Here is a 15,000-nt window from a genome sequence, read left to right on the forward strand (position 1 = left end):
TCAAATTCCTCGCAATTTATGTCACTTCTCTTGTTGTGCGATTCATGTATTCAACTTGAGTGTTAATTGTGCAAGTTGTTTTATTTTTTAGCGGACTTGATATTTTGTCACGTAAGGCGTACCTTAATATGCGTAGCATAATTAACGGCTTTTTAACAACCAGGGGCCCGTTTCTCGAAAGTCCCGAAAACGTCTCGGGCCCGAAAAGCCACTTGTGAAACTACCAACCGCTTGCTTTGGAAAGGCGATCTTTTAACATGTTTTCAAGGTAACAAAAAGAAAAATAACTGTGAGATTTGACGACTTGAATCCTCTCCGTTCTTGAGATACAAAGGGAATTGTGACACCCGAAAATGGCCCGTCAAGTTTCGGGACTTTCGAGAAACGGACCCCAGGCCCTGGATTACAATATAATCTAGCATGTATGTGAGGCAATTTCGGGCCTCGCAATTAGTATGTGTAATCAAATGGCGACGAGTGAAATTAGGAAATAATTTCACGCGCGTTGTGTCAAAATTCTGATAATTTCCCGAGCCTTTAGGCGAGGGAAATTATCAGAATTTTGACAAAACGCAAGTGAAATTATTTCCTAATTTCACGAGAAAACCATTTGATTACCTTTTAATGTCGTGGGTGACAAATTACGCTCACAACCGTAATTGTAAAATCGCTCGAGTACTTTATCCAAGTGCTCGGGAAGAATCATCTGCAGGTTTTTCTCAAGGCTATTTTCGTCACACCACTTCTCAAAAACTTTCACCCAGTCAATTGTGCTCTTTCACGTATTTAAATTTTCTGCCGCTTCTTTTAATTTCGTAACTTCTTCAATGGTCACTGTCTTAAATCTAGACGCCATCTTGGCTCTGATCGAGATACAAGAGATGCTACCATGGCAATTTTGTAATTTCACATGTGAAATTATAAATTAACGCTGAAATTGGGCGCCTAATTATAAGGTGTAATTTGTCACCCATGATATACTAACCGTGAAAAGTAAAGCACTTGTGCCCATGCTCAGCTCGGTTTGATATCAGTGGGGATCAGTGGGCAGCTGAAAACGCACGAGTTGTGCTCAGCAGTCTCCTTTCATATCTTTAGGTACTTGTTGTATCACCACGCTTAAGAACCTTTTAAAAAAGGGCGGACGATCTGCATACTACTGCAAGGCTCGCTGAGAGTTGTTATCAATTAGTGTTGTAACTTTTGGGACCTTTATCGTTACTATATCTCGCTAGTAGATCGGTTGTTCCGGGAGTTTCCATTTTTGCAAAATGGACAACGACGTCGAGGTAGAGAATTTTGAGATAACTGATATATGGATCTGATGCAGGGACTTTGGGGCTAGAAGACGAAAAAAGACCAAGGAAGAGGCAATTTATGCCATGTGGGCAGACAAAGACTCTGGCAATGACGACGGTCCTGTAGGATATACTGGGCGCAGAAAGAAAGATTATTCCAAGCCAATTAATTTCGTGAGTGGTGGAATTGTACAAAAGGGAAAAGATAAGAAAAATACAGATGATGATGGTAAGCTTTCATCATCATCATCATCATCATCATCATCATCATCATTATCATTTTAAATGCATACGTACATAGTTTATTTAAAGCAGGTTATAAATATTGGCAAGACCAAAGTCCTGATGTGGACCTGTGCAACAAAGCCAATAAGAATAAATTGGAGAATGAACAATAGAAATTTAACAATAAGTTAAAATGAATAAATTTACATCAAAAATTATATATTTAAAAAGTATTTAAAATCCATGGATTTAAAGTAAATACCACAAGACACATTCTGAAAACTTATAGCTTTTAGGAAGTCCTTATTTTCCGTAATTAGTCTCTTAAAAGAACCAAGACTAAGAACAGTTTTTAAAAGAATTGGAGAGGAGATTCCAGCACAAGGCAGTTCTGTGCTTAAAGGAAGATCTGCTAATCTCATCACTTTTGTTGAATTTGAAATAATGCAGCAGTTTGAAAAGTAGAGTTGACCCACCAAAGAGCTTGCTCTTGCATAATGCAGGGTACCGGTACTTCTTTTCACAAATAATGTTTGAGTGGCTTGGCAGGTCTTCGGTTAGTCACAAGCCAGCAGTTCATCTTACTGGCACTGATGTTGAATCTCTGTTTCTATGTTTAGACTCAAGCATTTTACCAAGGTATCAATTGGAGTTTACTTATCCAGGTAAATGTTTTGTGTGTGTAAACAACAACCTATATCGCGGTAAATACCGCCCAAGACAATAGAAAGTTAACCAAGGTAAAAGTTTGATTTACGCTGTGATCAGCCATGGTTTAGGTTGGTAACCAAGATCGAGATGACAGATGTATCTGCTTGTGTTAGCTTAGTATTTCACATTGCGCCAGTCTCATTCAATCGCGTATCAAGTATTTACGAGTCAATGAATCAATGAGTCAATGAGTCATGAGTCAATGAGTCGATGAGTTAGTGCCGTTACCCTGTTGTGTTAATTGTTAATTTCACTTTACAGTGTCCCCAATTAGTGCTCCAGCGCTAAATCTACTAGACACTTAAATAAAGTTCCTTTCCTTTTTTTCCTTTTCCCATAAAATGAAAGCTAAAAATTTCAGAGAGTGCTTAGGCCTAATCACTGAAACGAGGGCTTAGGCTTGATCAATAAATTATTGCTATATTAACTGTGAGTCTCATGCATTGACTCATTGACCATTTAACTCATAAATCATGGGACCTCCATTCAATCATGTTGTTACAATCTACATACATGAACGAGTTGTGGCCAAAAACAAAGGTTATTATTGTTATGGTTGTTATTGTTTACTTTGGTAAATGCTCTTAGTGTAAACACAGGGTGAGCCACCAAACTATGTATTCCATTGTTTTATCCCTAGCTCACACAGGCCCTTTTAATTTCTGAGCCATTTTTAATAAAGCTATAATTCCTTCTTGACATATGTCATGTGTGAAGCAATAATTTTTGTTTTTGATAGATCTGTTTAGGGTTTACAGTGGTTTGCCAGCTTACCATTGTACAGTAAATATCAATACTGATCTCTTTTTTTTTACGCATCCTGGGACATGTTTTGCCTCGTGAAAAGTTTCTTCCACATTCCTTACTTGCATGCAATTAAACATTAATTTCAGTAATGTTATTCTTGTCACTCTACATAAAGGTAATTCTGTACACCAATACATCAGGATTATTGCAAAGAAAATTCAGTTACTGATGTCAATGTATTTACTTAGATGGTAGATGTAACAATTTTTTGGTCTTGCAACAAATGGAAACAGGCCTATAGTTGCTGCCTTGTTAAATTAATGAGTGATTAATTTGTTTTAAAATCAGATACAGGTAGCATCGGCAGCAGTGCAAGTGACAAGGGAACTGGTTCAGGAAGGAGCTCTCCTGTTGTTAAAGAGAAGAAATTGTTTAAAAACACTGGAATAAAAAAAGGTGCAAGCGCACTGGGTAATTCCTTTCCACAAAAAATAATTTTTTTACAATACTCAGCAGGTTATAAACCTGTAACTCATAATGTGGCTAAAACTGTGATGATTAAGGCAAAGTCAAATTTGGGCCATTGCTTGTTGGGCAACCACTGCCATAATAAGGATGCTACTCACTTGTGCTGCAGGGCTTCCTGTAACCCAGCAAGGCAGATTTGGGTTTTACAGGATAGCATATTTAGAATGCCTTGGTCTTTGCTGGTTTGTTTTTTACCTTTACTATTCTTTATTTCCTTTTGAGAAGTGAAAGGTTTCAGTAAAATCATCTCAACCCCTTCCATCATTTGTCTTAGAACATTCATCAGAGTGTAGGCTGCTTGCTATAATAGCAATGGCTGTTTCAGAGACAAGGTCAGGAGAATTAAGGACTGTTTTCGCCAATTGTTTCTGCGCATCCTTACTGCGCACGCAAATGCACACGCCACGTCATACATGAGCGCGCGCGCTAAGTAATAAAATGAGAAATGGTAGGGCAAAAGGCCATTGCTATAGCTTTGCCTGGATTTAACGGTCTTGGACGTTCGGTGACCCCAATTTTTCTTTCCAGAAACGGATTTTATTTACAATTATCTCCACGTTGTCCAAAAATGAACAAAAAATCAATGTGGGAAGTTAAAAAAAATTTCAAGATTTCTGCCCATGGGACATCAAATCCTGCCATCTTGCGGCGCCAAGGCGCGTGAAACTGTGGTCGCTAAATGCGAACTTGATCTTTAAGGAACCTCACCAGTTCACTAAATTCACTTAATGGGTAATTCCACAATATTTTGCATGCCACGGAGGGGACATCTCAGAAAACAATACTATAAATAGCTCCTTTTGCCAAATTTAGTTTAGTTCACTGTGGACTTGTAATGATTAAATAACTGATGTCACTCTTCTTTATCAAATCCTTTCAAAATTATTTCTGCCACATCTGGCAAGATTTAGTCCTTTATTCAATCTGTCACAGAGGGGACCAGAAAACCAATTTGGAAGAAAATTGAAATTTAAAAACTAGGCTAAAAATCCTGTGAATGTAAACCGGCAGCAACAACACTTAAGTGCACATTTGATTTTTATGTTAATCAACAATTAAACTGCATTGATGGAAAAGACATTCTTGCTCTCTGATACAGCACAGATAATAATGAATGATCACGGTTATTGTCACAGAGGGGACTGTCACGGAGGGTACCTCTTGTCTAATAGATAGCGGTCATTAATAGCCACCCTGCAATCTTCTCTGTAGCAAAGTGTTTAAGTAAAACAATGATACTAGACTTGTCTAGTGTTATATCCAAAACCTTCTTGAGGTGTATTATATATACATGTATCTGTAAAAATGTTGCACACTCTTAATAATGCATTCCTTCTCAAACAGGGTCACTTTCTGATTATTTTTGTTTTATTTTATTTAGAAATATTAGGTTCTGACAAGCTAGGCAATTGAAAAAGACAACACTGTACTGTAATGTAAGGCTCATTAAGACCTTGTCCTAACAAAGACAAGACACTTTTCAATCTGCAACTTCCATGAAGTCTTATAAAGTCTTGTATAATCTGAAAATACAAACAGCTCAGATACATCAATAATTTAAGTGTCTCGATCGATTCTCTCTCAACAATGACTGAACACAGAATTGAGGTGATAATTTTTTTTCCTGAAAGTATTGACCTCATTTATGCATGTACAGATGTAACTACCAGTACAATCATGTAAGATGATTTTGAATGTAAGTTGTTCATTGAATGAAAGTGCCGTACATCAAAAAAGGCCAGAACAACTTCTGAACATAACTTGCAATACAGTCAATTGTATATGATGTACACTGTTCTATGAAAGCAAATGTCAGTGTACATATTACCATGCTAGTAGAATATAAACTTATGGACCTATGCAGATCTTCCATGTTGTGTACAAACATGACTTGTATGAATGGTGTACATGTAGTTTTACTAGCAATGGCTAATGTGATAAAATTTTGTACAGTCAAGATTACTTCCAGCATATTTTTCAGACAGTTTCATGTTACCACTCGTCCAAGTTTCTTTATTAGCATGCACTGCTTAAAGTTTGTGCTGCTTTCTAATGAAAAGGTGCACTTTCTCAACCTCACGCTGAGTTGAAATAGTAAAAGGGTGATTGCCCACAAGTAAGACAGGACCATAAAAAATGCAACTACAGTGTACCCTGTCCACATCATCAGTTCTTGGCCAGTCATAGGTGGTGGAGCCTTTGCTGTGCAAGAATTTAACTTCAACAAAGCTGTCTGCTACAGAAATCACTCTTCCAAAATAGAAGGTGGTTACATAGTCAACTGCGTAATACCTCCCTACCTGAACTCCATGATACTTACAAATGCATACCTCATGGTCAAATGCAGATGATGGTATGACCTGCCATGGGGTGGCCGGAATTCTGCAAACTTGGATTTGCCAATCTGAACATTTCTTTCTTCCTTGAAAAGCTCATGCACTTCTCCAATTTTAAACAATAGCAACCTCTTTTGCCTGTGTTCCCTTTTACCATCAACTAGTTTGACAGACACATAATCTTTCTTCCCTGGAAGCATTCTGCTGATGTCCTCTCTTAAATAGAAATTCTGCACTTGTTGTATCTCATCATCAGTGAGAGCATCACATCTTTTCTTTCTGTCCTTGCTGTACTCTTTTCTTCGCTTAAAGTTGTTGTCACACAAATCCACGACCGCCTTCTGTTTTCTTGGGGAAAGATCTTGAACAATCGTTGCTAACACTTGCACTTTTCTTTCAGGGCATTTTAGCAGGTGCTTCTTTGCTCTACTGAGTGCTTTTCCAAACGTCTGAGGGCTTACTTGACTACAAGTTTTGCCTGTTTTCTTGATCAAGTCTGCTATTTTTTTTCCTTTGCCTTCTTTTCTTCTCTCTTTCCTTGGCTCTCAAAACTTCAGGCTGATTGGCTTTCTTCTTCAAATAATCCTTTTTCTTTCTTTCTCTATCCTTCTTTTTAACCACCTCATACTTTTCTTCATTTTCCCTCAGTCTTTCCCTGTACAGTATTTCTTTGTCCTCTCTTTGCTTGAACTCATTTTGAACTGCTCTACAACGGCTCTTTATTACGAAATAATTCATGAGAACTTAATAAATCCAATATTTCCACTGATTAACTGCACATTTTGGCTAACTTAAGTATTCTTGTTCTTTATGTGAGGAGATTATGGATGATTAAAACAGTTTATCTTCAATAGCAGTAATTTCTCTTTCAAAATAATAATTCTTCCTCCAAGAAAAATATGTCCGTTCTGGACAGTGAAGTCCCTTCCGTGTCAAAAAAGTCCCCTCTGTGACAAAAAGATCCCCTCCGTGACAATCTTTGGTCACAAAAAATGTCCCCTCTGTGACAGAACAGTCCCCTCTGTGACACAATGTCCCCTCTGTGACACACAAGTCCCCTCCGTGACATTTACAGTTTTCACTCCTATCCTAAGAAAAGAGAAATAGAAGAACTCCTTCTCAACTTCTAAGTTTGTCAGCCCATACTTCAACTGTTAACAGAATTTCATGCAATTATAACCAATTTCTTTAAAGAGATAATAATTTTTATCCCTATTTTTGTCACGGAGGGGACAATTCAATTTTGGACATAGGCTTTGATCTCTTTCTTCAGACAAAATCAGGGAAAAATCATTAAATTAATAAGTCTAAGTAAATAAGTAAATGTCCTGACAGTTTTTACTAGATTTCCTCTCAAGATAGATTTCCCACGGTCATTTGTGCATGTCCCCTCTGTGACAGCCAAACTGGATGAATTGATTAATTAATGATAATTTATGCCATGAAATCATTCCGCTGACAACCAAAAAGTACAATTTCATAACAATCTATCTTATAATGAGTCTAGATATACAGTTATACTGTCCTTTAAGTGAATGCTAATTTTTACAAGTGTATGTCTCAATTACCGTGGAATTACCCTAATAAGTCCACTTAAACAATATTTGGCAGAGAAGATTTTACTTCAAAGATTTAATTGCAATATATTTGGGTTTACAGACACTGGCCTTATTCGCTAACGAAGCCCGATTTTGTCACATTTTGGGTGTTTTTCCGGGCATGTTCTCTCCAAAAGGAAGTTGGTGACCCCCCATTTTTTTTACATTTCTGACATAACTAACTCATCATCTTACAGTGGTAAAAGTTTCAGAAAAAAATCAATGTTGAAAAAAAATTTTCGCGCGAACGTCCTTAATTAAACATTTTCATCCCCTCACCTCCCACCGATAAAACGTCTAACCCTCACCCTAACCCTACTAAAATTCACCAACCTCGGGTGAAATCTGCAATATTCATAGTACTGTTGTTGACATACCGGTAGTTACTTGATTTTACTCTGTTATTTTTGTCTTTTTGATTTGTAGGCACACAAGTGTTTGCTAATAAAATGCATAAGACTGGAAAGTAAGAAGATCATTGAGTTTGTATCATATTTTTGTCATGTTTGAAGACTTGATTTATGCAACCTTAACTTCTCTTTATATTTAAAAGTAGTTTTTTCCCAATAAATCTTGGAAATGGTTTTCACAGATTTAATAATATTTTGTGATGGATAATAAGTTGGTGTGTGCTGAAAAAAGTTTTTAATATAATTTTTATGTTTTTATTAATTTGTTTATTAATTAGACAATGGCTGCACAAAAGTACTTTGTTTAGCTATATATTTGTCATTTTAACAGGGAATTTGGTTCGTGGGAGAAATACACAAAAGGATTTGGAATGAAAATGCTTCAACAGGTAATATAGAGTATGTTCATTTAAGTTCATGATTAACTCATTGATGCCTGGGAGTTCCCCATTGACGAGTAAAATAGGCTGACGTTAGACAGAGTAAAATATTACTAAGTATGGCTGGTTCAGTGCGCTTTATTTTGGGGTGAAACGGTTAAATAAGCAAGCCAGATCTAAAAAAATGATGAGCACTAGTATTAAATAAGTAGACTGTTTTATTGCAAAGAATCGTGAAAAGAAAGCAAAATCATGACTGTATAATATTTTGGTTGAAATTAGTGGCTGTGCTACCAAAATGGTAATATTTAATGCTCTACTAATCACCAGTACATCTGATTAAGCATCATGTCTTTCAAATAATAATACAGAATAATACAAAAAAATAATACAATAATGACTGAAGGGGCAAAATAGTCAGTTTTAAATAGTGAAGGTCTGTAGAAAACTGCTATGGATGAGTCCTTTGCTTATGAGTTGTGTCTTTAAGGTTACTTAATTAATTTAAGTCCATATGACACAAGGTTTTTTGTTCTCTTGTTCAAAAGAGCTTTGAAAATGATGAAGAGTGGTGTTTATTTTATTGTGATAGCTACTCTTGGTTACCAAGTTATTAAAGATTTTGCTTTATGTAGAGGACTTGTGATGTCGTGGACAAAGTGATGTAAAATCACAAAAAAATGGAATACCTCTGAAGACTTTTTCTGTTTCTTGTTGTGCTCACCACAAAGTTCCATGATATGGCCCTTGGTGACGTTTCCATGGCAACACGATAAGCTTCAGGCCCTCTCCATTCAAAGGGTAAAATCAGAGTTTCCCTTCCCTATAATTAATATTTGCTCTTGATGTTCATTCAGTGAATATGGACATTACACAGCACAAGCACAATGAAGTCTGTTAGACTCTAGAACAACAAAGAAGGCATTTTTCATTTGTGAAGGTAGCGGTCTGGTAATGAGTATGTTGCTATGGTGACATGATAATCACTATCACAATGTGTAGTTCTGGTAGCACATCAACCCTTCAGACGTAGTATTTGCAAAGATATTATATATTTGTGATTTTACATAATTTTGTGTCCTCTATGTGACGTCACAAGTCCTCTAATTTGCATAAATCAAAATCTTGAATAACTCGGCAACCAAGACTGCTAGCACAATAAAATCTTCATCATTTTGAAAGCTCTTTTGAGCAAGCTAATAAAACATTTTGTGTCATATGCACTTTAAGTAACAGATGCCCCTCATTAAGCTTGTTTATTTTGGCTCTCAAACGCTTTCATGTAAATTTAGATGTTAAAAAGCTCTTTATGCGGAATTAGTTGATAGCTTGTTTCCCTGAAAGTAAACTTGATGATGGCTTTGAAATAAATAACAAGCCAGAAGGACTTTGGGCCATTAGAATCAGCTTATGTTCATATTTTAAAATTTTTGCTCTTTTAATGATGAGCCCACCAGCGAATGTGCAAATTATTTTCACATTCACCACATTATTTGCATCACAGACGATTGAGAGTAAACAAAGACAAGGCACCAAAAAGAGACAATAAGACAGCTCATAGATACTAATGAACCTTTTTGCATATGTGTTGATGTGCATCCACATTTTTAGGGTATATACTGGTTTGCTTAGGGTATATATTGGTCTCTGAGCTGCACTGTACATATAACCTTTTAGTCGTTTTGGCATTAGTAATTTAGGTGTATTTCCTTTTTGTACTGCAGATGGGTTATGAACCTGGCAAAGGTCTTGGGAAGGAAGGTCAGGGCATTGTGATGCCTGTGGAGGCTTTTAAACGTAAAGGTCGAGGTGCTTTGGGGATTTATGGCCCTGAGAGAAGCAAGAAGGCACAGCAGGTAAAACTAATCTTTGATGTTTTAAATGGGTTTGTCACCAATAAAATCGAACAGTTAAGGGTTTCTTGAAATAAGGAGAAAGTTGTATCAGATATACTACCATTAATGAATATTTAAAACATTAATTTTCTTTTGTAGTTGTTCATGAATTAGTAATGAGATAATGCAGCTATTGTATACTCTTGGTGTACATAACTAATTAAATACATTATCAATACTGTTTTGCCGTCTTCTTACACTTGATTCAAAAATATCAGCCTGAATTCGTCTTAAAATAGTTAGAAAAAGCACAAATAACAGCCAAAGCACAACAGCTTACATTCAAATTCTGCTCGCCGACAACCCAAGTTTTTTGACAAAAAACAGCCACAAAATATTTTAAATGGTTTTCTGGGCCTTTATTGATTGCACTCACATGAATTTTAAAACTGTTACTGACCATTGCCCGAAGGAACACCCTTGATAAGGTGCAAGGAAGCCGCTGATGAACTTTGCACAAAAACCTCGTCCCCTAACATGGGAAAGCCAGACTTCGTGAGTTTTTCAGCGGAAAGCTCACTAAGGAAGATTTTAGCAATCAAAAAGCTGGGACTGACAAGTTTGAAAGTAATTTGGGGAACAATGAAACACAAGCAAATATTTAAAGGGAACAAGGACCCCTCCCCGAGAGGCCTCATCAAATGTTCTGCCCCCTTCATCCAACAGCTCAAACAAGCGATTCCAACAATTTTTGAATGACCGACATGAAAAGAAGACTCTCTTAAAGAAATAAATTATTTATAATAACACTTAAGCATGCGAAACAATGCTCAGATGCTTACGAGCACCCTCATGCCCATGTTTGTAAAAAAGCACCATGAAGTATTCCATACGGCTGGTTTAGGCATTGTTTCATCTTTCAACATTGGGCAAAACCAAATCAACTCCATTCTCAGGGGGCACTGGGGAAAGAAGTTAGAAGAAAAAACTGGCCTTATTTGATGTCATCAAGACATTGAATGACCATGCAATAAACAAACTGCAGCAATGTATGTTGGGTTCACAAAGTGGGAATGAAAAAAAATATTCCTCAACTGATGTTTCAATATGCATTTCAATTAATTTTCCATCAACAATTCAAGGGACTGACTTTTCAGTGTCTATTCACTGGTATTGATTTATGTCTCCATGATAAGTTTGAAAGTGAGTGAATCTGGCAACCACAATGCCATATGAAATGGGAAATAACTTTAACAAACCCTTTAAACTAACATTTTATAAGTGACACCATTTTTGATGCCCTGCATAGAACAAAGAATAAATTGAAAGAAGAGTTAGTCTGCAGTTTATCCACAATGGACAGTTAGTGACTGCATTTGAACCAATATAGAGAAGAAACATATCAAGTTTCTTCTCAAGCAACCAGGCATTCAATAAGCTATTCAATTTCCAAAGAACACTGTGGTTGTGTACCGGTACCTGGGTGAATTCGGGTACCTGGCCTGAAACTGAAACTTGTGGAGCCAAACAACTTGTTGAGCTTAGTACTTAAACTGGGTACATAATTATGTCTCCAAATATTGTCTATTGAACCAACAGTTTCTCCTAATTTTGTGTACCATTCACTTGTTGGTTCCTTAATAGAAAAATCGCTAATTCAATTAAGGAAGTCCTTTCAAATCATACAGTAGGTAAATATATATCATTGTATAAAGGCATTTATCTCAATCCTCAGTAAGTACACAAAACAACCTTTTTCAACTGAACTATCAAACAAAGCCCTCAGTGGCGAAATAAAAGTTATGTCAAGTTATAATTATCAAGTTTCCGTTTCACAGAGGAACTAAAATAGGTCCTGATAAGCCTTCATCTCTGCACTCAGTAAAGGCAAATTTGCACTCAAATAAGGGCCAAGTTATATATACCAGATGCTTTTGATAATAAATTTCAGCACTGTGGATGGGTGGGGATGACTTCACAACAGCCAAGATTTGTGGGGGAAAGGTCTACAAGCAGCTGGCAGAGTTAAAAGAAATAGTACTTCCGATCCCCAACCAGTCTAACTGTGCTCAGAAGAACAACCGCAGATGGCAAGGCAAGAAGAGCGAGCACAGGAAACTCCACTGCATGCTCCTCCTATCCCATACTGGAGGCACCTTAGCATGTGGGCCAACTTGGAGATACGAAAATACTCTTTTTAGGAACCATCTTGGAGTCTAAAGGAAAAAGAACAAATTCGGTAATAAAATAACTATGATCTGCCTTCAAGGTTAAATGAGCTATTTTCCTTAAAGAGCCACTGTCACTGGAATTTTTGTTACAAGTTTGCACGAGTACATACATACATGCATACATACATACATACATACATGCATGCATACATACATACATGCATGCATACATACATGCATACATACATACATACATACATACGTACATACGTACATACATTATTGTAGGTCAATAGAAGGCAGCTAAAAAGCTGTTGTGGACCTAAACCCACGTACCATAAAGAGGTAGATTTCAAGTTATCTCTTCGAAGGAAAAGGAACTAGCCGATTTTTAGCAATTTTTCAAGACAAAATGGCAAAAATTGTCAAAAAAATATGTTGCTGGAAAGGAGATAAATTATATAATGGAATTGAGTTCCTGAAGGTGTTTTAAAAACATCATTTTGTATTCGTCAGGCCTGCAGAGACACAGACAATCAGGGTGAAGAACAAGAAGAGGATCACAACAATGACGAAATCGACGAATTGTTGATGATAATTCTTGATATGGAAACGTTATTTCGTAATTATTCACTCAGTAAGCGCAAACCCTCGCTGGCTTGTAATTACACCATCAATTTTAATCTGTGAAAATTAAAGTGTAATGTGTAAAATATTACCTTTCATTTCTCCAGAAATAATGGATCGATGTACACCCTCAGGGACAGAACCGCTCTCATAATTTGCACCACCAGGAACAAACGAAAAAATACAAGCACTGAAGAACAAACTGCTCAAGAATGCACGACTCCCTTTGAAACAGCAAAACAGGATCCTCGAGTCACTAAAAAAAGTGCTGCATGCAACGTGGATGTTTGCAGAACGATCGCAAGTTGTAATCATTTAAAGAAAACTCCACTCCAGATCTGATAGACGATGGTCGTGCAAGACTCGCCAAACACGTGGAACACCCAAAGTTTGGCACAGCACTAAGACCACCAAGACGCTCGAAAAGCGTACACTGGGTTGCCTGTGGTACGTGTTACACAAAAACAGGAGGCACTGAATTGGGTGGTATTGAACTGCAGGGTTCCAGTTAATTTTTTCAAGTGGGGGGAGGGGGGGGGGGGGTCATTAAGCCCATTTGAGGGTTACCCACATGTCGCCCCAGCAGAGGCCCTGTGGCACACACGTTCACACCTTTAATTATTTTGTAATATCCTGTCCCATTTTGAGGTCTTTTAGTATTTTAAGCAAGAACTGTTCTCTCTGGCCAACTCTTCTCCTTTAAGTGACTTCGCTAGTAACTGAAGTCGACCAAGCGCTTGTTTAATTTTTCAGTCAGCTGTAACGTGCCTGAGCACTTTTGCCAGAGCTTCCCCAAGCCTTGTTGTGCCATCAAAAATAACAGCAACATTAGATGCTGAAATCTCACTCTTTATTCTTTCCTTTTCTTCCTTCCTTATGAGTGGAATGAGTTGACGCATGTGTGGGGAAGTTGTAAGACGGTATCCTCCCTCCTCTACTAGTACACACTAGTAACTCTATAAACGCGCTGTTCATCGGAAAGAGTTTTCCCTTCCGGACGTACTTCATTGTCGTATTTCTTTATGGCCTGCAATATTATGGCTTCACGTGCTTCTTTTTGGGAGAGCCTTGTTTTACCCAACTTGTGCTTCTCACAAGTAATATGCCTTTTAATTATACTTGCCTTTGTAGCCAAAACTTTACGACAGCCTTTACAAAATAGTTTGCGGTTACTCTCACAAAAAGGCTCACCTTTGAATTTACGCATCCTCGCTTGTACTGAAACAGTTTTCACAGTTGTAGAAGTCTTAACACCCGCCTTTCCTGGTCCTCTTCGTTCCATGTTCTTCTTAGTCTTGCGAATGACAACACGACTTCGTGCAAATGTCGAGGGTGTTGCTCTTCTCAACAACTGTAGAACATTTAAAGTGAAGCTATGGTCCATTTCATATATCATTTCATCGTTGTAGAACATTTGTGACTTGTTCATTTGACTGGTTTGTAAGTGAAGAAGCAGTCCCTGGCTGATCACCAGTAGCAGAATCTGAATTATCTGATTCTGCCATGATGCAAATCCCACGAACTATATACGAGCTTGGAAGCCTGGCATAGAGGTAACCAGGCTTTGGATTATACCAAAATGCACTGGGAACGAGTCTAAGGTATCAAGTTCCTAAAATATTCCCACTCCTATCAACTTTGTACATTTTAGAGCGAGTTGATGGCGCAATTTGCATACACCTCTCACAGTTTTCAGAAACAGGCATTATGCTCCAAAAGTACTAGTATTATGCCAGCATTATGCCTGATGCTCCAGATATAGTATTATGCTCAAAACTATGCCGGCACAATCCGGCAGACCCCATTTGGTAATAAATTCAGTTTTATAGATAACAAACACGCTCTTGAGTAAAGGTGCACGTGATCACCTTGTGTCAACTGAATGAACCACGGGAAAGAATGTTATCAGAGTAAAACAACGTACTTTTTAGCCAAGAAACTTCAGTCTTTGGTTTTTTTAATTTTATTGTAATATTTAACTGAATATTTACATTTCATCTGTCAGGTCAGGAAGCCTTCTTTGTCGGGTTCCTGAGAAACGTATCTATTGTGACTTCAGGGTGAACCTGATTTTCACAATCGCGAGGTTGAGCGGCCATGTAATTGAAAATCTGAACATCTATGAGATACAAAA

The 15,000-nt window shown here is 37.3% G+C and overlaps 1 protein-coding gene across 6 annotated transcripts in view; it reads left to right on the forward strand.

Annotated features, from left to right (window-relative positions):
• Positions 1–1,039: 1,039 nt before the first annotated feature.
• Positions 1,040–15,000, forward strand: part of LOC138042778 (tuftelin-interacting protein 11-like) — a 14,045-nt gene continuing 84 nt past the window's right edge. Inside the window, exons 1-9 of one of the 6 annotated variants that reach the window (XR_011131083.1) lie at positions 1,040–1,527; positions 2,144–2,188; positions 3,330–3,437; positions 7,870–7,909; positions 8,185–8,242; positions 9,958–10,089; positions 12,020–12,307; positions 12,756–12,876; positions 12,974–15,000. The exon at positions 12,974–15,000 is cut by the window's right edge and continues 84 nt beyond it. Coding sequence is in view for 2 of the 6 variants with exons in the window: in XM_068888779.1 (XP_068744880.1) it covers positions 1,383–1,527; positions 2,144–2,188; positions 3,330–3,452; positions 7,870–7,909; positions 8,185–8,242; positions 9,958–10,089; positions 12,756–12,876; positions 12,974–13,020 (711 nt within the window). In the remaining 4 variants the exon portion in view is untranslated. Of the gene's footprint in view, positions 1,528–2,143; positions 2,189–3,329; positions 3,453–7,869; positions 7,910–8,184; positions 8,243–9,957; positions 10,090–12,019; positions 12,308–12,755; positions 12,877–12,973 lie in introns of those variants that run through there. The other 5 variants (XR_011131080.1, XR_011131082.1, XR_011131081.1 and 2 more) reach the window with 5 other exon arrangements.

This window comes from Montipora capricornis, chromosome 3 (genome assembly GCF_036669925.1).
Source record: "Montipora capricornis isolate CH-2021 chromosome 3, ASM3666992v2, whole genome shotgun sequence".
Taxonomy (NCBI): domain Eukaryota; kingdom Metazoa; phylum Cnidaria; class Anthozoa; order Scleractinia; family Acroporidae; genus Montipora; species Montipora capricornis.